Raw genomic sequence first — 26745 nt, forward strand, 5'->3', positions numbered from 1 at the left:
AGGAAACCGAACAGTTTACACCCAGCATACAAACGGGGGGACCCGAACCCCGACCATAGTGCACTGTCCTGAAAGCTCAAACACCACCATTCCAACAACTTACTAAAGTATTCAAATGCAACTAGAGGTGAAATGGCAGGCGTCCAAGCGCCCGATGGCGATGATTGATCAGTAACTAACCCGGTGAGGAAGTCAATAAACTAGTTACAGGAAAACCGAGCCTTAGGCGAAAGCGGTGGATTATAACTTCCTTTATTTAAACAGAAAAGGTCAATCGATTTTATGCAAACCACAGCTGGTTTAACTAGATTTTATACCGGGAACTTATTCCGCCGCCAGCAGCGTCAGCGTGGTGGGTCTGCGGCAGGTAGCGGCCGTAGATCCGGCGTAAAATGCGGTTGCTCCTGCGCAGCGGCCCCTTGCTTTGTGCCAGTGTGACAGGGATGACACTCTTCGCGTCTCTGAACCTAAGTTAGCACTGCTCTGTCTGCTGCTTAATCTGCCACATCGCCCTCATAATAATAAACGCTAAGATCCAACGTCGATCGGCATCATGAACGTCGCTGAAGTGGAGGAGCACATTTCACAAAAGTATGAAATAAAGCGCCGACTTGGAAAGGGGGTAAGTCTACCGGGTCCTAGACGTTTAACACTTACACTGTATATGTGGAAAGTTTGTCTTTAGGGGGTAATAGATATTTCTTTTATGTACAGTTAATAATTGCCGTGTGTACAACAGGTAGTTAACGCACTGGTGACCTAACATCGCTAAGCAGCTGTTATAAAAGTTTACCAGGTAGACATCTTTGAGGTTATGCATATACATTTATAAGCACGAGTATTCGTTTGTGTCGTTTCCGGATGTCAGAGGAAGAAAATTATATAAGTGAACCATTTCTTTAAGGAAGTCCTCTTCAATCTTTTTCTCCAGGTGTCGCCCCATTAAAAGGGACACATATGCTACCTACACAAACCGCAGGCCCACACAGGGTCTAAACCATAAACGTACATGTGAATGGGGGCGAGCCCATGACTGACTGTAAGTGGGGCAGGTGGTGATGAGCGGATTCTTCTGGCCATATGGAGGTAGTAAGGTAGTGTCCAGTTTCGTAGCCGTTAACTTGGTCGCACAGGCTTCTGTATACAATGGTAATAGCTGCACGATGCCCTCTGCCTGTCTGAGAGACCGGGGAGGGGGGAACATATGAGCTGGTACCTTTGCAAAGGAACCGGTGAGAAACCTTGTTTTGGGTTTGAAAATCACACACTCTGTATTGTGCAATCAGTCTGCTTACCGAAACAAGGGGATTTGCCAAAGCTAATCACTCTGTTTGGGTATTTAAGGGGGGAAAACTGTAGCGTTTTGGGTATAGACAGAACAGGCATTTTTCAACCCCTAACCTTTATACAAACTCCCTGCTGATTGTGGATTTATTTTACGTTTCCAGAGACAACATATCTATAATGGTACCTGTATTTGTTGTGCGCTGTTCAGTTACATCATTTTGGGATTATCTTGGTTATGGCGAGTGCTGGAGAACCCAAAGAGCCTCCCATGTCACATACATCAATAGGCCTACTTTTGGAACATTTTGATTTCCCAATAAATTACACCAACACTGGAGAGAGAGTAGTTAATACGACCATGACTCTGCCAGCTATGTTATACCGAACTCTGATGTGTTGCTGGAAAGGCGTCCGACGTGCTAATTCATTTGAGACAACATCATCTGAGTGTATGTATAAGTTAGGTCTCTGTGGCATTTAAGGTACTTTTGCCAGGAAACTCAGTCAGGTCTAAAGGAATACCGATGGCTATAGGGGTGTTTATCGCTATAGATATGTGACCATACAGGGTGACAGGGAATTTAGTTTATTATGATTGTTATTCTGCAGTCTTGTTTTTGAATTTTTCATTTATTTTACATATTTTTAGTGTGCAAATGAGCATCAGTGAGGTCTTGTTACTCAGACACCTTCACAGTCACATTGCCTTGTGTTTGGTTTACAGCTGTTCCTAACTGCAGTTTTAATAAACACTTTCAAAAGAAATTCTATTTTCCTGCTGTACTGAAATTGCACTAAACTGTGAACCGAAATCCATGCTATATACCAAAGTGAATTTTGTGTAGGCCTAGTGTCACACACACACACACACCACAATCAGGTTGGTTTAAATATAAATGCATGCATGAAACTTAATCATCCAACCTGTCGGTTTAATTAGATTCTTATCCAGCTTTTGATGAAACAAACCATAGCCAGTTCAATTGCTCTTGTCCACCTGGAGCTGTGACTCAGCACAGCTCAACCTAAGGCTTTCGTCACTGGAATGAGCACCTGCCCCCAGAGAAAGGGAGCTATTTTTTGCCTCTCCAGTCTAACCTTCACCGCTGGTGTCACCCCCAATGATCTGTGTGTTAATGTCCCCCTGCTCTGTGTTTTTCCCCTCTTCTTTTTTCCTCTGTGTCCCTGAAATTGGACCTATTCAGGGTCGCTTAGCAACAATGTTTATATAATGTCACTGTCACATGGTGCTTGTTAGTATCCACAGCTGGCCTTGGGGGTAGCTGTATGATCTGCCTGTGTATTCTCCCTGTGACCCCCCCCCCACCCACCCAACCCTCTTCCAGGCCTACGGGATTGTGTGGAAGGCCATCGACCGCAAAACTGGAGAAGTTGTGGCTGTGAAAAAGATATTTGATGCTTTTCGGAACAGGACTGATGCTCAGGTAAGGGATATGGCGGCATTATGTGACGCGAATGTAAACACACAAATCAGTGGGGTGGGTTGGCAAGAATTCTTTTAGGTGTGACACCACAAACAGGGAATTATGGGTCTGGGAAATGGTGTCAGCACTGTGATCTTCCAGCTGAATATTCTGATCCTTTGCGGATTGTGGTGCTACAAGAAAAGGATGAAAGAAACATGTTGTTCAAATCCTTAGATTTTTGCAGCAGAAATTATTGCTTTGTCTAATTGTTTTTATTAATTCAATCTACAGAGGACGTTTCGTGAAATCTTGTTCCTGCAGGTAAGAAGTTATATCCCTATACACAACGAGAAGGATTTGAATTAATACCCTTGCTTTACACATATACTGTAGATGTAGTGTTGTGTTGGATGGTTTCCCCTGGACTGTTGGTGAAATTAACCTGCTGTTGCTTGTTCTCAGGAGTTTGGAGATCATTCCAACATCGTCAAGCTGCTTAATGTAATAAGAGCCCAGAATGACAAAGACATCTACCTGGTGTTTGAATACATGGGTGAGGATGCTTATTATGGATGGTTGGTGATGCTTGGTGCAGTGAGAGGTTCTCTGAGCTAGTGTGCCTTGTCGGTGGCAATTTGAATTTGAATTGGAGGTGCGTAGGGATATTGTATGTTCGATTTTTGTTTGATCATGTACATTAAGTGCAAATATGACTCCTTGGTTTGTTGAGTGTGTTTTACATCTTATGTGTAGCTGTCATTTTCATCAAGTTCCACGTAGCTTGAGATATACCCATGTAATCCAGACAAGTTGGTTGTGTTTTGATTAAGGCCAACAAGTTCTTCCCTGACTGGTTAGTAGTGGGTGATCTCTTGCATCCCAGCTTTTGTAATACTTGCAGTGTCATGCTTGGGGGTTGAGTGGGTTTTGGGGATTAATCAGCAGTAGGCATGACTGAGCTGAAAAGACGCTTCCACATAGATACTGAGAGTCGGAGGTCCGGCAGTTTCCGAAGGGTGTGAGCCGTCTTGGCAGCTGAGTCCACGCTTATGGCCTGCAGTTTACCCTCTGTGGGTCGGCCAACACTGCAGCATGATGCAGTGAAAGCTGGCAGCGTTTCTCTCTCTTCTCAAACATGTCAAAGACCAGCTGAATGTCTCTACAGACTGAGCGTTAGATGTTGAGGTTCTGAAGAGCCTTGTAGTGGCTAGCAGGATATAAGGTCAATGGAATCAAATATCGTGTCACATGGTCGCATAACAGGAATTCCCTTGAATTCATAATGTCATTTACTGTGGGCCATTACAGCCGCACTATACAGACCTTTGGGTCCAAAGAGATGGTGCATTCAGGCATTTTCCTGTTTTACCTGCACCAGTTGTCACTGAGCTGCTGAGAGGTGATTGTTTGCCCCTAACCCCACCCAGCCAGGAGGACACTATGCCAACTCTTTAACTGCATCGTTCATCTAAATGATGCATCTTCCATATTTCTCAGTTGCACCACCTGCAATGAAATTCATACGTTGTTTGTTCAGTAAGCACAAATGGTGTAGTAGTATGCTCTTACTTAATGTATCAATTAACCAGAAACTAAGTGTTAGTTACGTACTGATCCCATGTTCGGTCATCATTAATGAATCATAACGGTTCATGTATTTCACACGGTAAATATATTTGTTCATGATTTGTACTTGAGTAGTAAATGAGTTACTAAGTTACTTGTTACTAACAGCTCCAGGTAGCAGGATGGTGTGGTGATGTGTAATTGCCACCTATCTGTTACAGCAGTCAGGTCCTGCTGTCTTGTGACGGCTGTCCTCTTCCTGTCCCCACGCAGAGACAGACCTGCACATGGTGATTAAGAAAGGAAACCTTCTAAAGGACATTCACAAGCGTTACATCATGTACCAGGTGCTTAGGGCCACCAAGTTCCTGCACTCCGGCAACGTGATCCACAGGGATCAGAAGGTAAATTTAAAATGTGTAAATATGGTTGCTGCATTTGGGGCATTGGCAGAATGCTGACCATAAAGACTAGTTCTTACTTCACTTTTTTATGTGTTTTCAGCTTGCAGATAGGGCATCGTGTATTTGTCCTTGGATGTAGATAGTCCTGGTCTGTGCACGCATACAGCGGTGATATTACAACAGACCATCAGAGGGCAGATGTATTGCAAAAAACAAATACAGGCAGCTTAGTGAAATGCGTAAACTTAAATTGTTACTAGTCTTGGACGGCATTAAAGTAATACAGCAGACCTCGGTATTTTCAAAGCCTTACGACAGCACTTACGATAGACTTGCATCCCCTACTAGTCGGATGGAATCCTTATGAATAATAGGCTGGGACCTGCCCCCCCACTCAGTGAATTTTAATGACAAGATTTCAAAATGTCAGAGTATCGTTGCGTTGGGAAATACTGCATACTGCAGTATAATGTGTGGACAGTATGAAATATTAGATATGCGGGTTCTCCGTACCTCCTCATACATCTGTTATCCGTAGCTACTAACAATAACAACTATTCTTCCTCTACTCTTTCTTGATTGACCTCTTGATCTGTGAAAGTCAGTGCTGCCCCCTACTGGAAACCTAGTCAGCCAACGTGCATAATTTCCACCAGACAAAAAAAAAATCATGGTTGCGTGCCCTGAACCAAACACCGATGACGAAACTTACGTCACGTCCCATAGTCTGCAACCGAAAACACACACAGAAAAGTGAAATATGAATTGGCCTGAGTCCAGATACTGCATGATCTAAGATCTTGTCTTCATCTCCTTGTTTCCAGCCATCCAACATCTTGCTGGACACAGACTGCTCTGTGAAGCTGTGTGACTTTGGCCTGGCCCGCTCCCTCTATCAGATCCAGGAAGATGCTGGGAACCCCGCGTTGACCGAGTACGTGGCGACCAGATGGTACCGAGCCCCCGAAATCCTGCTGGGCTCCTCCAGGTACGGCACAAGGTCCCTCTCCATGAACTGGGGAGATCATCCTGGAAAGTTTGCACCCTTACTGTCCAGGCCACGCAGATTATCTGCAAAGCCGGGTAATAATATCCCATTACCGGCAAAAGACTGTTTGGCCTCCGGTTGGTAAATGCTGTGCAGTGATAGGCGCTCCTGTCCTGCAGGTATACGAAAGGCGTGGACATGTGGAGCGTGGCCTGCATCCTGGGTGAGATGCTGCTGGGGAAGCCCCTCTTCCCAGGAACCTCCACCATCAACCAGATCGAAAGGATCATGAGAACCATCCCACACCCTACGCCAGAAGGTTAGTCCTCATGTGACCTTGGACCACAGGGGCCTGTTAAGGCCTTTGGGGCCTGGATGTTTGTGTCAAGTTGTTTCAATAAGAGTAAGATCTAAAGTTTTGGAGGTTTCTGGAGAAGTTAATAAGCAGGTGCTTCATACAGTGATCAGTAGCATTATTTATACATACTTGTTGAATTTTGCTGGCTAACCTTAATGAATAAATAACTGAATTCATGAGTAACTTTTCAAAGTCATGTAAATCTATATATTTCTTTTATTCTTGTTTTTTTAAACAAATCAGTTTTCTGACTTGCTAAGGGGCTTAGGGTGGGTGGCCTACGTGCTTTTTGTTTGTTCAAGCTTTTGGCTTTGTTTTATGCTGACTATAAACATTTATACAAAGCAAATCACTGTTATGTGCATCAGCAGTGTGGCTCCTCATTTGCTTGAAAGCCACTTAGAAAACTGCCACTGGAGCTTTGGGCCAATCGGTGTTTGGCACCAAAATTCACCGCAGGACCGCTGACACGCAAAATCGACTGCAGTCTGCTTTGGGTTATAATATGTGCTTCAGCCTTAGATTCACAGGGAATTCAGCAGGAACTGGGCCCATGGCGACATATTGTGAAGACTGTTTATAGTCCAAAAACGTTGATAAGGCGAAAAAAAGTTAATTGTGGTGGCATTTTGTTTTTCAGATGTGTGCTCCATTAAGTCGGAGTATGGCTCTTCGGTTATCCAGAGGATGCTCCTACGGTAAGTCGGACACTATGACCTTCCTTTGATAGCTTATGAGAACATTACCGTTGAGCATCCCGGGCTCTGCTGCTAACACAGCACAAAGCACATGCAAGCACGCCCTCACACGTGCAGTGATGTGCCAGTTAGTCTAACTGCATGTCTTTGGACAGTGGGAGAAATCCCGAATGACATCGGGAGAACATGCAAGCTCCAGTGAAGGTGGTATTCGAGCTCCCAGCCCCGGCGCTGTGAGGCCACTGGGCTACTCCACTGTATTTCAGTAATAATTTTAATTCTGGGTGCATGTTCTTGGCTGTTGGTGGTGCTGCTAGGCCACAGGTTCCTCTAGAGGACATGCTGCCGTCCTCTGTGCCCCCAGATGCCTTGGACCTTCTGAAACACCTGCTGGTCTTCAACCCTGACAAGAGAATGACGGCTGAGCAGGCCCTCCGACACCCCTACGTGTCCAGGTGGGAGGGGGCACCCCGGGAAGTAGGGGTGGGGAGCTAGTGGAGGGAGCTTGGCTGTAGAGGAGTAGTGACGACCTCCAGAAGGGGGGGGTCATGGTAAGCCTACCCCAGAAAGCATAAGAGAACCCCCAGAATGGCGTGCCAGTCCATCACAGGGCCCCCCCAAGCACACACAAGCGGGTACTACAGACAATTCAGAGACACTAATTCAGCCAAACCATGTGACTTTGGCCTGGAGGAGTGACACCACAGTGCTGGTCACTGAGTCACCATACTGCCCATCTTCCCTTCCCGTCGGTCAATAACTAACCCATACATACGCTTTCCAACAAGAAGCAGATTACACTGCCAGCCCGATAGATGATTTTACCAGGGGTGCCATTGCACCCCCTACTGGTCAGATGAAAATGCTATTTAAATATAATTTCAATAAAATTTAATTATATTGTAAACTTATATTTGAAATTGTGGCTTGTGTTAGTCATATCAATGTGAAATAATAAGTATATTGTAAATGTATTCACAATAAATGTACAAGTGTATTTCAGCTTGGCATAGCCTGTAATGAATGCCACCCTTGCAGCGCCGATGAGAAAAGCCTCGAATTGCCTATAGGCAGCCTACACCACCCCATAATAACCTCCATTAAATATTGTGCATGTATAAGATTCCCTAACCTGGCAACACAACTTGAACTTACTAGACTTCGCCTGTATCATTTGTAGGCTGCTAGACTGTCCCTAGAGGTGCACTACAAAAAAAACCAACCCTTTTAAAATTATTTAAGTTTCTATGTATTTACTCATGTGCCCATAGCTTCTGGGATAGACTCCGGGCCGCCATGACCCTGAATAGGACGGGTGCAGAAAATGGATAGATAGATGGGTGTATTGACTCGTGTCTTACTGATGACTTTCTCAGTGCTGTGGATTATCTCTGTCTGCTGAGTCAGATGTATCACCTGCTAGCTTCGTGTGCTGTTGTGGAGCGCAGGTGTCTTCTCAGTGGTCCTGAGAGATCCTCATGGGTCCTTTCCTCCTGTTCTTTCTCTGTACCCCTGCAGGTTCCACAACCCAGCCAAGGAGCCAGGTCTGGACTACGATGTGGTCTTGCCGGTGGATGATGACGTCCAGCTCTCTGTGACACAGTACCGCAATAAGTTATATGATGTACGCTGACTAGAGCGCAGTGTGTGCATTGTGATTTGGAGCTGGTGTTATCTGGGCGTGATGGTACCTTCTGTACATCAAAGTAGCTGGCAAGTGTCAAACACAGACTGGGGGATGGATTTGGCCCTGCTGGATAAGAGTACTGACCTGCTTCTATGTGTCAGATGATCCTGGAGCGGAGAACCAGCCTTCGCATGCAGCACCAGGCCCAGCAGAAGGAGAAAGAGGAGTCCAGAGCAGGTGGTGACTTCAGGGCCCAAGGTGAGGGGGCAACCAGGCAAAGCAAGGTGCAGGAAAGGCAGAAGGAACCGCCCAAATCCCAACCTGCCAAAGAGAGGACGAGCCCCACGGTCAGCCCCGAAGCAAGCAAGACCACCTACAACCCGATAACGCACATCCCCAGTGAGTATCACCTTCTCACCTTCACACTGCCCCGTACGTCACCCTCAGAGGACGTCCACACAGCACGGGGCAGCAACCACATCAAAACACCAGTCAGTCACATTAGACATGTAGAGGGGAGAATGTATGAACTGGCTCATAGTATTGAACCCTTGACTGTGTTACTTGTAGCTAAACTGCCCCAGTTCGATATCTGTTTGTATAAATGGTTAAAATATAAATTGCTCTGATGAAATATTGCTGACTAATGAATGAGGTGTCAAAAGCTGCCTGAAACAGAAGACAAGCAAAGCCTTTTAAACAGACAGTCCCTTTGTGACCAGGGACACCTGATCCTCGCACATACTGTCATGATAATTGGGCTTTTACACACCAGCCAATCACACACACACACACACACTTCATTTGGCAGAATTCTTATATTCTTATTTTGAACTGATTACATATCTGGAACGGTAGGGGTACATTCAGATCATAACTTCTCTGAGTGGTAACTTTAGTAGTAAAGAGGAAGTAAGTTCTGTTTTCAAATTAATACTGTTTATGTCAAGTTATTCTGGAATGATCCGCATGTTGTTTTCTGTGATCATATCAGGTGACCTTTTAATTTTCTCCTTACTCCTTGTTATTGCTCTTTAGATGGTGTGATCAAGCCAGTCTCCAACATACCAATGCAGCCCTGCCACCAACGAACTGTGACCGCCAGCAAACCACCTGCGGAACAGAAATATCAGGAGAGTATAATCACGCGACCAACAGAGGGCGCCAACGGCAGCGCAGTGAGTCCGGCTTTTTTTGTTTGTTTCAAACCTGAGTTTAGCACTTTTGCATGCAGTTACCAGGTTAAGCAGCTGCCGTTTAATTTCAAGTATTGTGATTGCATACTATTGTGTTTAATGGAGTGTAGTGGTAAGGGCTGTATACAAACCCACCTGTCATAAAATAATAATGTGAAAAATGCACACACATACTCTCTCATGTATACCTTTTAATTGCAGTAATGCTATCATTTTAGCCCATGTTTAAAAGTCGAATTGCTATAGAGGTCGAACACAATATTTCCATTTTCTTTACATTTACAGGAAGGTTACCGTGTAGAATTTCCTCCTACTAAGAATGTCATTAGAATATAAGCAGTGTTTCGATTGGCTGTGTGGATTAATTCTGGACCCAAGTCTCTCCAAGCACAATATATAATGGCACGTTTTCCAGATGTCATCCTGCACATATCCTGAAGTTCTTGATTCCTGACCATGTGACTTTGGATGTCACAGGGGACCCTCCTCTTACTAGATCTCCCCCCTGGTTATCCACTTTGGTCCCAGGAGAGTCTGTCACTCATACCGGGCTGAGTAGCTGCCCCCCGTGCTGATGTGGGGGGTCCCGGGTTTCACCACCACCTCAATTCTTAATCACTTTTATCGTTTGGTTGATTCTGGATTAACTGTAATGTTGATATTTATAGGATGCTACATTCTATCTTATTAACTGCCCTTTATATATATAATTGTGAAACATATACAAAATGAATGTTGTATTTATTCATTATGTGCTTAAGTAAATGTTTGAGCTATCATCTTTCATTGAGTAATGAAAACTGTTATACTGTTTTTTCATTTATTAGTAGAAAGAGCGGTACACTGAAGAATTCATCAGCTTGCATTACACCTTCCACCCCGCCATTTCCCCAGCCCTCTGTCGCCCCAGATCCATGGCAACGCGGTGGCTCCCCCCCCGTGTCCCGCACGCGCTCTTTCTCCCTGACGCTCACACGACCCCAGCTCAACCCGCTGCTGAGAAGGGACGAGCCCGCTGTGTCTGGCATCACAGTCACCTCTGCCCGCCTGGTATGCGCCAATCGCGTCGGTCCTCGCCGCCAAGTTCCCCCTGAACGGCTCCCTAACGCATGCATTTCTCGTCGTATTTCGGGACAGAACCAGAGATGGCCAGCCCAGTCACGAGACGTGCGGCCACCTCCCAGGTTCAGTAAGAAAGTCTTCCAGAGCCAGTCCAACGTAGGGGCATCGGGAGACCCCCGGGCTAAACTGGGGAGCTATTCCCAGGCGTACGGCACCATCAACAAAAGTGAACTGGACAACCTGCTGAGGAACCGGCAGACCCAGTGAGCATCGAAAGGGTAGAAGGGAAGGTATGGAGAGGCTACAAAGAAAGCTGAGAGAACTGGAGAGGACGACAATCAAAGCTGGAAGGGCAGGAACTCATCACAAGATGCAGAACTGCAGAGTGAAGCCTACTAAGAAGAGAACACCACTGTGGATGTTCTCTGCAACCAAGAAGGGGGATAAAGAGCAGAGCCCCTTCACAGGGTCACACTCAGACCAGATGCTACAACACTACATTACATTTCGTCATCCCCAAACACTATATCAAAGAAATAGATCTTGTTTGCCAAAGCAATTTAAAATACATTTTAAAATCAGACTATTCTCAATGTTTTTGCTCATATCTCTTATAAACATGCCACTCTTAAGAGATGTTCCTTAAAGAGGACAATTGGGCCTGTAAGATGACGTCACAGTTGTGGGGTGTTTTATTTACCATCCCAGCACTTAAAAAAAAAAAATGTTCTTTCTGTTTTTCCCGATATGGTCATTTACGTAATATTAAAACAAAACTCGTTTTATAATTCGTTAAAACCTGAAATGTTATATAGCTTTAATGCAACGGACATTGGATCATTACAACTATTTTATCTAAATGTTAGATAAAATCTCAATATAACTTGAAGTTTCAAATAACTACAGAAAAATCAGAGCAACAGGTAGGCCTATAAAAAGAACTAATAATTGTGGATTTGCTCGGGGTATTATATTTTGAATTGCACGAGTTAAGGAGCACAGCTGCAGGTCTATTATGAAAAGTCAGGACAGGTAGTTGCAGTCGGTCCCCATTAGTCTGAAAAGGGAACAGGAAGGCGCTGCAACGAATTGTTGGTCACAGGCTAATTTGAAACATGCGGGCCGTGGTCCTCTCTCACACATTCGTATTCTGTTTAAACACAAGATCACCTCTACTTCTTTATTAGGAAAAAATTAATAATGTTCATTTCTTATTCATGTGCAGGCTACTTAAGAACCGCACACTTTACGTTTAAATGCATTTAGACCGTCACCCTTCGGATGTCATTAATCACGTTTAAGTCAAACAACAGGTTTTGAAAAAAGAAAAAAAAATACGCCGTGTTGTTTTCACAGAACAAAGGGTCTCTAGTCGATTCGTGAACGAATCGTTGTTTGGAACCGGTTCTTTTCAATGAATCAGTCGAAGCGATTATCAAATCTAAGCCAATTTAAATAAAAAAATAGTTTTAAATGTCAAAGTATTACATTTTTTAAATATCTGAATATTTTAAATATCGGAATTTATACCCCTTCCGCATACCGTAATCTGTTGGGTTTGTGCTGCGTCTCTAACTCCTCGTTCGCTAAGATCGACCGAATTACTGAAAGCCGGTTCATAAGAACGAATTGCTCATGAATCGACAACATTACTCAGTAGTTTGGCTGAACCGGTTACTCGGCGAGACTCCTAAGACCCGAAACTCACCGAGTTACCTATTCAGATGGTACTGAAAGGCTGCTCGAAAGTTAAGATCTCAAAGAATCGGGATACGTTTCCCAAAATCTCCCGTTAGCAGCTTAGCTGGAATGGTTCAGTTGCATGGCTCCAGCTATGTAAGATGCTAACGTTCTTAGCAACTATATGCTTTTGGGAAACGTATCCCCTTGGTTAGAGCCCTTGCGAACAGCGTTTGCTGAGGCAAATATAATATAGTTTTAAAGCCTACGCATTCTACATATTAAACTAAAGGTACGATATACGATTTTGGTTTTCGTATTGTTTTAATCCTTTAATTGAAGCATTTGAGACAACCTGCGATTTTATCAGGCTTTTGGACGGTAATTGTATTTAAAAAGCTATACAGCATGCTTATTATTATTACTTATTATTATTATAGTCTCAATAAAGGTAATTGAACAAAGTGCGGAAGCAAGTAGTGCCCCCCATAACCGATTATTTGAATCGAACGTTCGATTGAATCGGTTCTGTAAATTGAACCTAACTTCCTATCACTTGTTTCTATCAGCGGGTCTGATGACTTGTCATTTCCATTTTCTGTTATTTTACAGTAACTTATCCTGTTTTGGCAATGTGAGAACTGTTGTTAATGTGATAAAGCGCTCCAACATGGACCATGCCCCAGGAGAATTAAAACTTGTTTGAAAATGCAGAAGAAAGCCTGCTGGTGGGTTTTAAAATCATTTATACACACACACACACACACACACACACAGTGGTTGAAGTGGGCCGGAACCCAGTTCCGGAACTTCTGTATTTTCGTCTTTTGGGTTCCGCCACTTCTTTCTGCGTTCCGGTACTTACTGAAACTGATCCGACGCAGCGACAGTGGCCCGAAAAAATTAGAGTTCCTGTTTTTCCCCACTTCAAGCACTGTATGTATGTATATATATATGTATATATGTATGTGTGTATATATATATATATATTACAATCCACTATCTAGCGCCTAAATACGACGTTTTATTTATTTCTCGTGAACTATGCAACCCAGATTAAGCATTGGATACAAGAGATTGAACTGGAAATTTCTGGAACATATATGCAGTGTTCAAGACTCAAGACATTAATATACATATCCGTGAGTGGATTAGTTACTAAGTTTATATTACGGTCTGCTCTGGTCAGATTTTTAAGTGATGTATAAGTGACATTTCAGGGATTTTTCGCACTTAGATATACTCAAGTAAACTAAGGGAATTAATAATCAGCTGGTCTAACAGCGGACCCCAACCCCCCCCCCTCTTCCTGTGCACCCTATCGCCCGTCGCGTGACGCGCCAGCTTGCGGCTGACGCAGAGTCGGCAGTCGGGTACGCTAGTGGTCGGCAGGAGGCGGCTACTGGATAACCAGAGACCGAAGAAATAACTGGAATTTCCATGAAACTGTGAGACAAAGGTTGGTCTGCCTTTTATTTTTAAGCTCACGGACCGGCCTATTGTTACAGGGTGGGGGGCGAGTGGCACTTCTGCTTATTATACATTTCTCGAACGACGTACGGTGTTATCGGGCTGACTCAGACATGGAAAGCAGCTGAAGCTAAACGTCACCAGGTACTGAGGTTCGAGGCCGGAGCCCCCGGTCGGCGACCCGTCACCGTCTGTTGTTCTCCGTTGTTTTCTTTGCTCACGGCAGCCGTTTCTTCTGAAATTGGATTAAATCTCGGGTATCTCGACCCGGCAGGTAGGGGCGGGTGTGTTAGCTAGTCGCATAAGGCCACTGTCCTTGTTAAAGTTTAACGTGTCGTGGGTGAAATGGATTGTTCGTCTTTTTGGCCATAGATGGATGCAAGTGATGCAGTTAGAAAATTCCGGATGGCCACCGCGATCCTGTAACGGATACAGGGGTTTATGTGGGGTATATTTATTTCTGGCCTGTATGCATAAATACTGCTGCTACTACTACTACTACTACTACTACTAATAATAATAATAATAATAACGGTGTTTATCTGATGTTGCGGTGCGCGTCGCTGCTGCGATTGTTTGCCGTGTGTTGGTGCGCCACGATTCTGCATTCCTATTTTATCAGTACCAAACAACAGCCGCAGCCAGTAGGCCGCCCAGGATCACCTTCTCCCTTCTGGGTGCGGGAAACGCCATCTATATCGATGTCAGCCTGAGGATTTGTCGTTTTCCAAGCGGATGGCGGCGACGCGCCGCAGTGTTGCTCTACCTGCGTCTGTAGACGGACGGTGCGAGCGCGTCGCATCGCATCATATCTGTGGCATAGTTCAAAACGGCATGACATTTGATATTATCTTTTAAATTATCCATCGTGAGCACACTGTTTTTGTTTATTTATATATCCCGTGTTCATGGTTTCATCCTAGGATTAGATGGCGCACAGCAGGATGGGGCTTCCCTACTGCAGCGGGAAACAGCTATGCACGGTACATATTCGTGCCTGTAAATTAAGGATTAATTATACAGTATTTCTCAATATGCACACGCTGTTAATTCTCTGCGTCGCATTTATGTACATCTAGTATCTACCACTTGTGGCGTCAGTTATTGGAGAGCCCGTTAGGTTGCACGCAAGCATATTGGATAACACCGTATTTATTAAATTACAACTACGTGTTTTTCTCTTAAATCCGTAAACCTTGAGCTTGCTAAGCGAAGACAGTTTATAATTAAGTGTACACATGGAGTAACTTCGCAGCAGTAAAAATTGCTTGAGAAAACGTTTTCTCTATGCGAGTTCATGCATCATGGCTGGTTCTGCTTTCCGTTGCTTATGTGAGAATGATTGTGATCATGTGGTTAAAATGTGAACATCTGTCGTCCAGCCTGCAGCTGTTACTGTTTTTTATATTGTATGCCTGCACCTACAATGAATGTAGCCATAATGCGCATCTCTGTGCATTTTTTGGTCTGTCAGTCTGCATTCCTTAATTCAGGCAGTAAATCTCCCCTTAAGATTCTGGTGTTGGGTTCTACAGGACTGTGGGAGTTGTTCCTGGTTATTTACATGTTTTGGCTGAAGTTTCCTGTAAATTGGAATAGAGTATTTCAGTAAATGTCTTCATTGGTTTTTCTAGAAGACTCTGTCCTTGTTTGACTTGGCAGCTAATCTGTGAAATGTGCTCTTTGCTTGATAGACGTTTTCACAATCCCGCATTGACTTTTTGCAAAGGTGTCAGAATCTCAGTGTAAAATATTCTCTGGTCCTGAATGAGATGTGGAATGCATGTCCGGATGTTGAAAATTTTGTATGTATAGAAGATTGCGTTTATCTGGCTGCACAGCAGATATTTGGATGTATGTGCATCTACGTATATGTCTTGGAAGTGCAGTTAAGTTGTTGGTATACAAACCACCAGTAGTAAGTTTTGTGTTGCAGTCACTGTAGATCACTGACTCATCTTAATGGTAGTGCGAGTTGGAGCAGACCATCTGTTACCAGCGTTCTCAAGGTGTCTAGCTCAGCAGTACGGCTTTCTACAACTCGCCACGCTCATAAAGGGATTACCAAATTCACATAACATCCATGTAAAGAACTTAATGCCTTTTCTTTCCTTTTGCAAGATTGGGATCCTTAATAATGCAAAAACCAAAAAGCAAGTTAGCAAAGGTGCATAGGTTTGTATGTATGTAAAGTGAACAGTGTTTCCCCTAGGTATACAGCTGTGGGGGGGGCAGACGGATACCGACAGAATTCATGGTGTTCATGTGCTTCTTTTAATGACGGCAGTCAATATAACAACTGAACTAAACATCAGAACATTTTCTTTTATGACAATTATCCACAAAGTGTGCAGCTTTTGTCACTGCAGTGTATCTTTCTGGACTTTAAAAAAAAAAAGATATTTTTGTCTGCTTTTCAGGTGTTTGACGCGACATATTTTCCGATGCGCGCTCTCTGTCCGCTGGTGGGAGTGCGCTCACCTGTGTGTGCGCGCGCATCGGGGCGGAACTCCAGAGGAGGATTGTAAACGCGTGACCCTGTAGAGACAAAAATGACAAGCTGTTGTGTATATAAGATAACAGGCAGCTATTTAATTTATTGAATAAAAGGACAATGTATATACCTGTTGTATAGGAAAGGTAACTTTAATAAAATTTTCTATATAGCGCCAGATCACAACAGAAGTCATTTAAATTAAATTAACTTGACCTTCAAGGGGAGGGGAGGGGGGGGGGGGGGCGGAGCGGAGCGCCCCCCTAATATAATGGTAGGGAAAACACTGGTGAATCTAGCTGCATGTCTGCATTTTGAACAGAATCATAACCATGAAATGAAATCCATTCTGTGTCATAGAGAGCAAGTGAAAGTCTTAGACTATATTGACATGGCTGCCTTTTCTACTTGATTGGGCAGTCAAGTGTGATTGGCTTGTCATGCTTGACTAGCAGAGCTGGGCTAAAATTTGCTGACGACTCTCTGGAATGTTTCATAGGCCTTTTTTTTTTTTTTTGCTGTAGCACAGCATTTATATAAATACATCCTCAGGGAAAGAACCTTTGTTTTCTGAATTGGCTCCGCTTTCACTTATAGGTGTCATAGCTTATACTTTTTCTTTCTATTAGCTGGAAAATTGTACTTCCTGGTGTCTCAAGGTCACAGATGCCTTATGATGTATTTAAGTTGTTTTTAAAATTTATTGTAATGCAGTGGAAACCACTTATAGTGATCACGTCTGCCTGGGCAAAATTGATCACTGTAATGGATGATCATTATAACCATTTTTTTTCTTTTTCTTTGTCTCAGGCAGATTACCATCTAATTGACATTTGTATATTTATTACATTAATAAATAAAGGTAATAAAATAGACAGCGTAGCTATTTAGTGAATTTTACTGACTCTTTCAAAATACAGTACAGCTGTTCCAAATGCTTTTCAAATTACTGTACTGTACAGATTAAATTACTGAATTGTGTATAATTAAAATATGCTGCAATACAGTCCAGTACTGTAGAAAAAAATATAGCCTGTTATAGTTTTGCTGCTGCATCTCAGTGGCTTGTTTTTGGCAGTTTTTTTATAAGCTTTGGTGCGTCTGTATTTGTGACTGAGTGAAAATTACTTTCTTTTTCCCGTCAAATTTTCTATGCATGCATTAGCCTTAGGTAGCTAGCCTGCAGCAGATGGTTTACCACGAGGGAAAGCAGAGCTATCAAACAAATAAAATTTAAAAATTAAATATAAAAAATTCCATATGTATATAAAACTGATCACTGTAAGCGGTTTCCACTGTATTTAAAATGTGTCCTTTTTGTCAGTTGTGTCAGATTACATCCTTACTTTACTAAAATTCTGGCAGGGCACCATATTGAGGCTGATCAGCTCTTCTGACTGTCATCTCAGGTGCTTAGAGCTCACCGGCACCGAGGGAGGCTGTGCCTGCCTGTCAGTATTTATCTAATGATGCATGCCTGATTTCCAATGGACAGCTTTCATACAGACGTCAGTGTTACGTGATTGGGCTGTTGGGGGAAAGTCCCTTTCTAATCTGTTCAGGGCTCATATCTAAGGGCATAATTCCTTTAGTCATCTCTTCTAAGAGGACTTTTAATCTGCTTTCAGACTTTGGTGCAGATATTTGACTGAGGGAATTTCAGTTTTCATTAAATGTTGGAATAATAGAATTTTCATTCACTTGGTGTTTAAAGGGTGCCGTCAATGTGCTAAACATATCGTCAAATAAAACACCTTTGATAATTGTAATAACTGATTTGGAGTTGAGTCTAATAGTAGATTCTGGATTTTAATGCAGTCATTATCTCTTTTACATGTTTTTATTTTTTTTGTATAAATTGCTAATAAAGGTAAATACCAGAATATCAAATGGTGATAAAGGTTAGTTTTGTTAGCACTGAAATCTTAAATATTGCTTAAAAGTCACTTTTGAAATCTGTTGTCAGCAAAGGTAGTTAAGAATGTGGTCTAAACAAACCCCTGGATGTGCCTTGACCTTTTAATCATTATTTCTAGGTTCAGTACATCATTCAAATGGTGCCTGGAACACATTGAGTTTTGCATCTGATGTCAGAAAGGAGTGTGGCCGATTGAGAATTTAACATTCTGGTTGTGTGAAATGTTTATGAAATTTATGTCTACACTTTATAACTTACATGGAAAATATTTTGCATACCTGTCAACTGAACAAGATTTTGTGAAGGTCATTTCTCACATGCATTAGTCACATCCTTCATGCCTATGACATTTGAATAAAATATTCAGCATTTACAACCCGAGGGCTTGGCATTATAGAATTACCTGTGTCATTAACCTTTCTTAGAAAGGCCCTGGGACTTTTCTTTGAAATACTTAATGATTTTTGTTATTGACAATTAATGACTGCGGAGAATAACAGTGTTGGCATGTTCTTATATCATCCAGGTTTACTCTAGTTTCCTACGATCCTAAAGACATTCATTCAAGGATTCAAAGCTCTGTCATATGTACAGTGTACAGGTACAAAGTACAATGAAATTCTTGCTTGAATGCCTTCTTGCAGACTATAACAGGCAGCAATAACCATGTGGTGTAACAATGCAATAAACAGTCAGCGTAGAGTGCAACATTATAACAACACAAACTGTACAGTATATACAAACTACGAAACACTAACACAGGTAACATAAGGTATTAGTGGATCACGGCAATAAGTTGATAGTATCAAAGTGTCACAGTGGTATATTGCAGTAAGGTGCATATAGAGTTCACAACATACTATGTAGTTAGACTAATTGGTGTCATTAAAATACCGGTAGTATACGGTCCACTGAACTGTTTAGGTTCTTGATTTTTATAACCATAAGAGTATTCCTGCGTAGATCTCCAAAAACTACTGTGACAACACTGTAGATGCAGAATAGCAAAGCATTGTGGGTCCCATGGTGGGAATTTCTGCAATAGGTAGGGTGTAAACAACTTTAATGATGTCACTGGTTAGGCCCGGGCATGCTCATTATATCTGCCTGTTAGCTTGGCAATACGGATCTGCACATCGTAGAATACAATCACACATGCACGCACTGCACATTGTAGATTACAATTGCCCTTAGCTCTCCTGTTTGACTTACTGTTTCATTTATTCCCCCTACCCCCATACACAGAACCTTGTAATGGAAATATAATCTAGATGTGCCCATACATGACTCCGTACATTTTCCTTTAATTGATGATACACAGCTACTGGCTGCCTGAAGTTTGTAGAAATGTAACATGTATAATGCTAATTGTTCCTATAGGAAGATCTCTTCACCATAATATTAGTATTTCCTAATATTATAATAATCATATGAATACATTATATTAATATTTATAGTACATACAATTTTGTATCAGAATTTTATCCTAAATTTCACCCCTGTCCTCCCATTTTCATGCCTCATTACATTCCAGTAAGCACTTATCCAGTGCATGGTGCAGTGAGTCAGAGTCGTCGTTCTGAGGCATGATGCGATAAGCAGGAAACTCCCTGAAGGGGATACTGGGTTTTCTCATACTCTGTTTGACACCAAGGGTATTTATGGTTGCCAATTCCCACGAAAAGCATGTCTATGCGATGTAGTTGTGAACTGGGAACAAAATCAAACGGAATGGTCAAGGATGTGAACTAATAGGCTGAATGTTCAAGTCCCAAGACTGGCCTTTAGCATTAGAGATGGGCGATCCACATTTTTTCTGTTCCGATTCAGATTCCGATACAAGAGCTCTTTTTACTTTGTTATACTTTGTATATTAATTTTTTTAAACTAGTAAATACAGATAGAAAAAATGTATGGCAAAAATATTTAATTAGGCTACTGCAAACATACATAACGTACTGTTCCACCTCGTTTGTTTTAAGCGTTTTTGAGACATTTTCAGTTCAATATGAATATCTTCAAAGCAAGTATACGCAAGTTGCGAATGCTTAAAATTTGAACAGTTTTTCTCCCATTGGTGTCAGCGCAGTTACACTTTTGTTGCGATGGCAGCCCCTCTTGTATCACAAGCTGCAGTGAGTTCGCAAAACAGTCCAATTAAGTTAGTGACTTTTGTTCACTGGCTTTGTTTTGTCTCGCAGTTGCGTGCGCTTTGTTAAATGACATTGTCCATTAAACGCTATTCCCACCTTAAAACTTTATTTTACATAGATTGCAAATCGCTGTGCTACTGGTTTCTGTTAAAAGCGTAAAATACCCCTAGATCGTCACGTCTTATCTTACGCTCCTCGTACTGCGAAGGGTATGCGCATGACGTCACAGCAGGCGGAAGTCACTGTACTCACACCAACTGAGTAGCAAAAAAAGACTGAGGGGCAGCGATAGCGTTCGATTTGAATGCCGCAAAAAAACACATTTAAAATGGGAAAGAGCTGTCGTGCGACTGATTGCCAAAAACGAAATAAGTAAGTATAGGACGTGGATCGGTCACGCATGGCCGATGCCCGATCCGTCAATTAGGTATGGATCGGCGCCGATACAGATCCGAATATCGATATCGGTGCATCTCTATTTAGCATGTTACCTTCCCTAAAGTACTCAACTAAAATACCCAGCTTTATAAATATTTTAAGTGCTGCAAACATTAGGTTGGTGATCTAATTTCAGTTTTAATTTTAAACCAGCCACCTAAGTACTGGGGTAGAACATGGTGGAATGGTGTACTGTACCCTCACACTTCCTGCTCTGGCTCTGTGGAGTGCATGGGTATCCTGTGGGTAAACTAGGTTCCTCCTTTCGCACAAAAATATGATTTCAGTTGGTTAATTTGGCTGAATTTACATTGCTTGCAACTAGCACCCACTTGTCTTCCACTTTGTGCCCTGTGAAAGGCTACAGGTCTGATGTAATGTAAAATTACTTACAGGAAATGGATGCATGGAATAAACACAATTCTATACCATTATGAATTTTGCTGTATGCTTTGTTTACCAGTAAGACATTTTTGATAAGTCTTGACATAGCAGTGTAAATAGGCCAGAGGATGGACGTGGCTTCGTCAGCTTTTGTGCTAATACGTTGGTCTTGCCTTTCCACAGCATACGGACTGGTGATCATCCTATAGAACCATGTCCCAGAACAAGAGTGGTTACCCCATTGCAGGGGAGGACAATCCCCTTCATAACTCTGTCTTTGGCCAGCCCAACCCCGCTGGATTTGCAATGCCCCCTCCCAACTACTCACAGAACCCAGGAGGGCCCCCGTTCCCCCAGCCTGCTGCTTTTGGGCAGCCCAACTTTGCCCAGGGAATGCCTGGATTTGGACAAGCACCCTATCCGCAAATGCCCTACCCTCAGGCCCCACAGGGTCCATACCCTCAAGGACCTTACCCTCAGGGTCCTTACCCTCAGGCAGGATTTCCTCAGACAGGGTATCCTTATCAGCAGGGTCCTCCTCAACCTGGCTACGGAGTAGACCCCGATGGTGAGTGTCCCCGGTCTCCAGGGGTACAGTTACTTACAGTGTATCAATGGAGGGCAGTATAATAGTATACAAAACTGTATGGTTTATAAGTCATAATGTTTTTGCAAGCTATAGGGTATATTATCTCCATATCTGATGAGTTCCTAATTAGCCTTTGTTTTATCAACAGCTTGTTGAGCTTCCCTCTAATGTTGAACGATAAAGTAAAGAGGGTTGCTCTTTAATACTGGTGTATTTGCAGATGGTTCTAGGGCAGTTAATCATCTCTTTGGCGCATATTCCAAAGAAAGCAGTGATCTAAAATGGAATATATAATAAAAACTACATAACTCAATTTGGTTCCTTGTATTTTACCACTAAAGATAATTTGTTGGCTTGTCTTGTTTTGGTGTTGACCCAGATCCCCTGAATAGTCCGGGTTACCATGGTGATGTGCCACCATCTTACTATGACAACGAGGAGTTCACTGACTCTAAATGGGAGGATAAGTCCATCCGGCAGGCTTTCATTCGCAAGGTAAGCTATGAAGCAAGCAGTGTCAGGAGTTCACAAATACTCTTTAAATCTTCTTTGCACATGTGAGGAGCTTCCCTGATGTCCTTGGTTCATGATGTTTGTCCACACAGGTCTTCTTGGTGCTGACTGTTCAGCTGATTGTGACCTTCTCCTTCGTGGCAGTTTTCACTTTTGTGGAGGATGTCAAAATGTTCGTGCGCGGAAACAGCTGGACCTACTATGTGTCCTACGCCGTCTTCTTTGTGTCCCTCATTGTGCTCAGCTGCTGTGGGGAATTCCGCCGCAAACACCCCTGGAACTTGGTTGCTTTGGTATGGTCCAAAACTGCTGTATTTTCTTCCGTTACTGATGGATGGGTTTCTGGCATGTATTTCTCTGATATCCGGGGTTGTAAGTGTGTACGGCTGACTGCTGTCTGTGTCTCCACCCCCAGTCCATCCTCACCTTGAGCCTGTCCTACATGGTGGGCATGATCGCCAGCTTCTACAACACAGATTCCGTCATCATGGCCGTGGGCATCACCGTGGTCGTGTGCTTCACCGTGGTGCTCTTTTCGCTGCAGGTCAGTAGTCAGCAGGTCTTTCTGTGTGCCCTTTTGGATGTCAGTGTGTAGTGAGGACACGTGTTTCGGAACAGCAATGAACTTTGAACTTCCCAGGAGGCCATGATCCCTTTGAACTGAAGATTATTTTTATATATTATATAGTCCTTTGCTTGTGTTGTTTTTATGTTGAATTTTATCCTTTCCGACTTTACATGCACTAATAGAATTGTACAGTGTGTCCGTCGGGCTTTATAAAGTAATAAAAGATAGTAAATCAAATTAGTAAAAATTAAGGCCATTAAAAGGCATTAAATACAATTTTATGAGGTATTAAATTTTAGATTTCTTTTTCCAAATGAGTCCATTTGTGTTTAAAAGTTTATCTGCTAAAGTTTGCGTAAGTTTATTTAAATGTGAGATTAGGCTCATTCATTCTAGTTAGTCTATATCTATGATGCTGACATCATATTCAATGGCCATTCGACGTGTCAGCCATTTTGCGCCCGCTGAACTGGATACTAGCTGGCTTGTGAAACTCCTCAAACACAAATTCTCACTCTCTAGAGGACCCTGGCTCATGCCTGTAGTGGGCAATAACCAGGAGGCGTACTGTTTGGTTTGTTAAAAAAATAAAATAATCACTTAGATGGATGTTAACGCTCTCTGGTTGCATACTCAATGCACTTGCCATAAATCTGGAATGCATGGACGCGGAGCTACATAGACGGCTGATCTCCGGGTGACTATGGGCTGCACGCTGAGGTTCAGTGGAGTCTAGAGACCGCTGATAAACAGCACTCGTTAAACTCTAACGAAGGAACTGGAGAGCTGTTTAAAGCAATATTTCCCGATTCTGACATCGCTAGGTGTGGAAAAGAAAAAACCGGGTACAACGTCAGATTAAGGCACTTACCATGGTATTACATTGCTGTCAGAGGTTCAAGTCCATTTACTGGTTGTAATGGCATCACCAGTTCAGGTAGTGAATGCCAGTTTGTTAGAACTTTTATTCTTTTATTGGCCATTTTATATAATATATATATAATTTTATATCTATTTTTTATTCAACAAGTTAAAAAAAATGCAAGATGTGTTCAAGAAAGACTGCCAGTTAAAACAGTTGCAACTCAATGTTGTGTTGGTTTTAAAAGAATTATTGAGAAAGTATTAATAAAGGTATTAAATGTAACTTCAGGATTTCTGTATATACCCTGTTGTAGATGTTTTGAAAATTTGCATGACGTTTAAACAATTTGGTTATGAATTTGAAAGTAAAATGGACAGTGTATGTCAGATGACTGAAGTCATTTAATTATGTAAGATTTTTAATTATCATTTCTTCTGGCTCCCTTGACACAGACTAAGTATGACTTCACCTCCTGCCGGGGCGTGCTCTTCGTCTGCCTCATCGTCCTCATGATCTTCTCCATCCTCTGCATCTTCATCCGCCACAAGATCCTGCACATCGTCTACGCCTCGCTGGGGGCCCTGCTCTTCACCTGCGTAAGTCAGCCTTGGTTCTACGCAGCCCGTGGGCCTTTAGGTCTGTTTTCTTTCAGTACTGTGCTTCTGTGGGCACAGGAGCGACGTCCAGTTGATCTGGACATCTGAGCACGCTCTCTCCCGTCTGCTGGTGGCAGCCCAGTTTTCCAGCTCTGCTGAGAGGTTTCAGGGAGCCGGTAGGAAAGCCAGTCTGCTTTGGCAATCCATGGAAACTGGGCTCATTTAATCTACAGTTCTGGGGGGGGGGCATGATGGGAAAAAAATATTCAAAGCACTTAAGAGTTTCCTCGTAGCACGTTCCAAAGGTGCCTCACAGCAGTGTCCTTAAACCCAAGGCCAGAAAATTGCCTTGAGATTTAGTGGAATTGGCTGAGAAAGCATGGAGAGAGTGAGGCAGTCAGCTGGGACTCGGGGCACGGGTGATACTTGGAATAAAGGGTTGGAGCTTTGGCCTGGTCAGCAGAACATGCCAGCTGGAGGAGTCATGGAAATTCAGGCTGGAAATACTGATGCACTAGCAGAGAGGTGAGGATGCTGGACGGGGAGATGGAGCAGGGAAGGAGGGTGAGATGGAGACCTTATGTTTAGTGGTGAAAGAGATACCCACAGGACACAGTAACTCTGAGGAGGTTAGGTTCATTCTTCAGATGATGTAGATGCAATATAAAGCACCATGTATGGAAAAGTCTAACAAAACTGAAAGATGATGTAATGGAACAGCAGGAGTAAAGACTTGTTTGGATGCTATTGAGGCCAGTGAGACTTTGTGTGGTCGTTGTATAATTTTGCAACGAGACAGAAAATGACAGAGTTGACGCCAGTTATGATGGAGAGAACGACAGCAGAAAGCCTAAGTATGAGAGGTGCTGACTGATCTTGTTTTTGCGCTTCCAGTTCTTGGCTGTGGATACCCAGCTTCTCCTGGGCAACAAGAAGCTGGCTCTGAGTCCGGAGGAGTACATCTTCGCTGCCCTTAGCCTCTACACTGACATCATCAACATCTTCCTGTACATCCTGGCCATAGTGGGTCGCAGCCGTGAGTGACGGACCCCTCTCCTCCCTACACATCCTTCTGGGCGGAGCAAAGAGGAGGCCCAAGCAACTGAATGTGAACGTCTTTCATGGTGTGCTTTTTTGACCCCACTTAACCTTAAAGCCTCATTTGGTGGGCTGCAGGCATATTGGCACTAAATTCTGATGTCCTGCTCGAATAATAGCTCACTATCATGCACGTTCCTTGTCAGGGTGCTTTGAATCGGTCCATCTGTGTTTTATCCCCTCTTAAAAGCCTAGTTTTCAGATTGGCACAGCTAGACCCTTTAATTCTCAGTTTATATGAAGCCCTAGGCCGGCCAGTATTTATCAGAGGGAAAAATGGGAAGCGGGGCCCCTGTAGCTCTCAGGCCTGCTTCCTGGAATGGTCCTTTTCTATAGGTGCCCTGGGTCTCCCCTGTGCCACCACACACTTAAAAATGCTGTTTCACACAGCTGAAAATGGCCAGGAGGACAGCTCTGATCAGATAGACACTCCGCCCTCCTCCAGTGGTCACCTCTGCTTTAAACTGTAGCTGTAAATGCACAGGCGTTTGCGATGTTCTGTCCCTCATGCCCTGCGGATGAGTTTAACCGATTAATGCACAGGTTCGAGCCAAATTCTGGGGAGACACGCGGCATGTACACACAAACAAACATGGAACTTCACTGCATTTATTCATCTTTAAAGAGGAAAAGGAGACGTTTTCTTTCCTGTACAAAAAGGAACATTAAGAATCCTGGGTGTATACATTGAAGCTTTTTTTTCTTTTTAGTTTTACAATAAATCGTCTAGTGTGAAATGTGAAAATTACTTGGTTTGTTTTAGTATGTGTAAACAATAGAACAATACCTGCTTAACTAATTGTACTGTCCCTTCTGTTTATCGATCATACTGTAGACTTCGGAGCTACTTTGGATTAAAACCAGTAGTACCTTCAGAAGGGGCTTGTCACATTTCTGGCATTCTGAAGCATGCTGTGTGTTGCTGGAATTTGTGCCGGTCTGAATGCTCTCAACACTGACCTGTAACCCTTCTAAACACAGATGGATATGAAGTGTTTATTTTTTCTCCCCATTTCCACCTGCATGCATGCTCTCTACCGCCCCCTGGTTCGGCATGTGCACGCAGCACAGTCTTACTGCTAGAGCATTCAGTGAACAAACCAACTTACAAAAATGCATTGTGTAGCAGCCCCTGTGTTTGTTTCAATACCTCTGATTTATTTTTTAAACTGTATTTAACCATAAATAAATAACTTTAATGTTATGACGTGTATAGAATATTTAACTTTGTAGTTCTGTTTGCACTGTAAATTTGCATTACTCAAATGGAATTGTATTACTCTACTGCTGTTCGCTTTTCATTAAAACTTAAAAATAAAATTGTTAATGTTGATTGTGTCTGCTTGGGTTTTGTGTATTATCACAC

The 26745-nt window shown here is 42.9% G+C and overlaps 2 protein-coding genes and 1 long non-coding RNA gene across 7 annotated transcripts in view; 2 read left to right on the top strand and 1 right to left on the bottom strand.

Annotated features, from left to right (window-relative positions):
• mapk15 (mitogen-activated protein kinase 15) lies at positions 1-12584 on the top strand. Of its 2 annotated transcripts, none has more exons than XM_023817638.2 (14): positions 1-622; positions 2634-2732; positions 3006-3035; positions 3177-3267; positions 4554-4684; positions 5509-5672; positions 5852-5991; positions 6671-6728; positions 7046-7183; positions 8247-8352; positions 8517-8754; positions 9394-9533; positions 10446-10601; positions 10689-12584. In XM_023817638.2, the coding sequence occupies exons 1-14, from the start codon at positions 554-556 to the stop codon at positions 10878-10880; spliced, it is 1752 nt and encodes a 583-aa protein (XP_023673406.1). In that variant the 5' UTR covers positions 1-553; the 3' UTR covers positions 10881-12584. The 2 variants fall into 2 exon arrangements, with proteins under 2 accessions (XP_023673406.1, XP_023673407.1); XM_023817639.2 differs by lacking the exon at positions 1-622 and adding an exon at positions 937-1094.
• Positions 2726-26745, bottom strand: part of LOC111846917 (uncharacterized) — a 26350-nt gene continuing 2330 nt past the window's right edge. Inside the window, exons 2-6 of the long non-coding RNA XR_002838973.2 lie at positions 16245-16301; positions 9374-9468; positions 8500-8676; positions 8145-8320; positions 2726-4561 (exon numbers count right to left, since the gene is read on the bottom strand). This is a non-coding gene — a long non-coding RNA (uncharacterized lncRNA). The remainder of the gene's footprint in view (positions 4562-8144; positions 8321-8499; positions 8677-9373; positions 9469-16244; positions 16302-26745) is intronic.
• Positions 13593-26712, top strand: grinaa (glutamate receptor, ionotropic, N-methyl D-aspartate-associated protein 1a (glutamate binding)). Of its 4 annotated transcripts, none has more exons than XM_023817641.2 (7): positions 13593-13752; positions 21334-21718; positions 22119-22234; positions 22345-22545; positions 22668-22796; positions 24138-24281; positions 25176-26712. In XM_023817641.2, the coding sequence occupies exons 2-7, from the start codon at positions 21364-21366 to the stop codon at positions 25323-25325; spliced, it is 1095 nt and encodes a 364-aa protein (XP_023673409.1). In that variant the 5' UTR covers positions 13593-13752; positions 21334-21363; the 3' UTR covers positions 25326-26712. The 4 variants fall into 4 exon arrangements, with proteins under 4 accessions (XP_023673409.1, XP_023673410.1, XP_023673413.1 ...); XM_023817642.2 differs by lacking the exon at positions 13593-13752 and adding an exon at positions 13768-13907; XM_023817645.2 differs by lacking the exon at positions 13593-13752 and adding an exon at positions 13943-14037.

The sequence above is a fragment of the Paramormyrops kingsleyae genome, chromosome 23 (assembly GCF_048594095.1).
Source record: "Paramormyrops kingsleyae isolate MSU_618 chromosome 23, PKINGS_0.4, whole genome shotgun sequence".
Classification (NCBI taxonomy): Eukaryota; Metazoa; Chordata; class Actinopteri; order Osteoglossiformes; family Mormyridae; genus Paramormyrops; species Paramormyrops kingsleyae.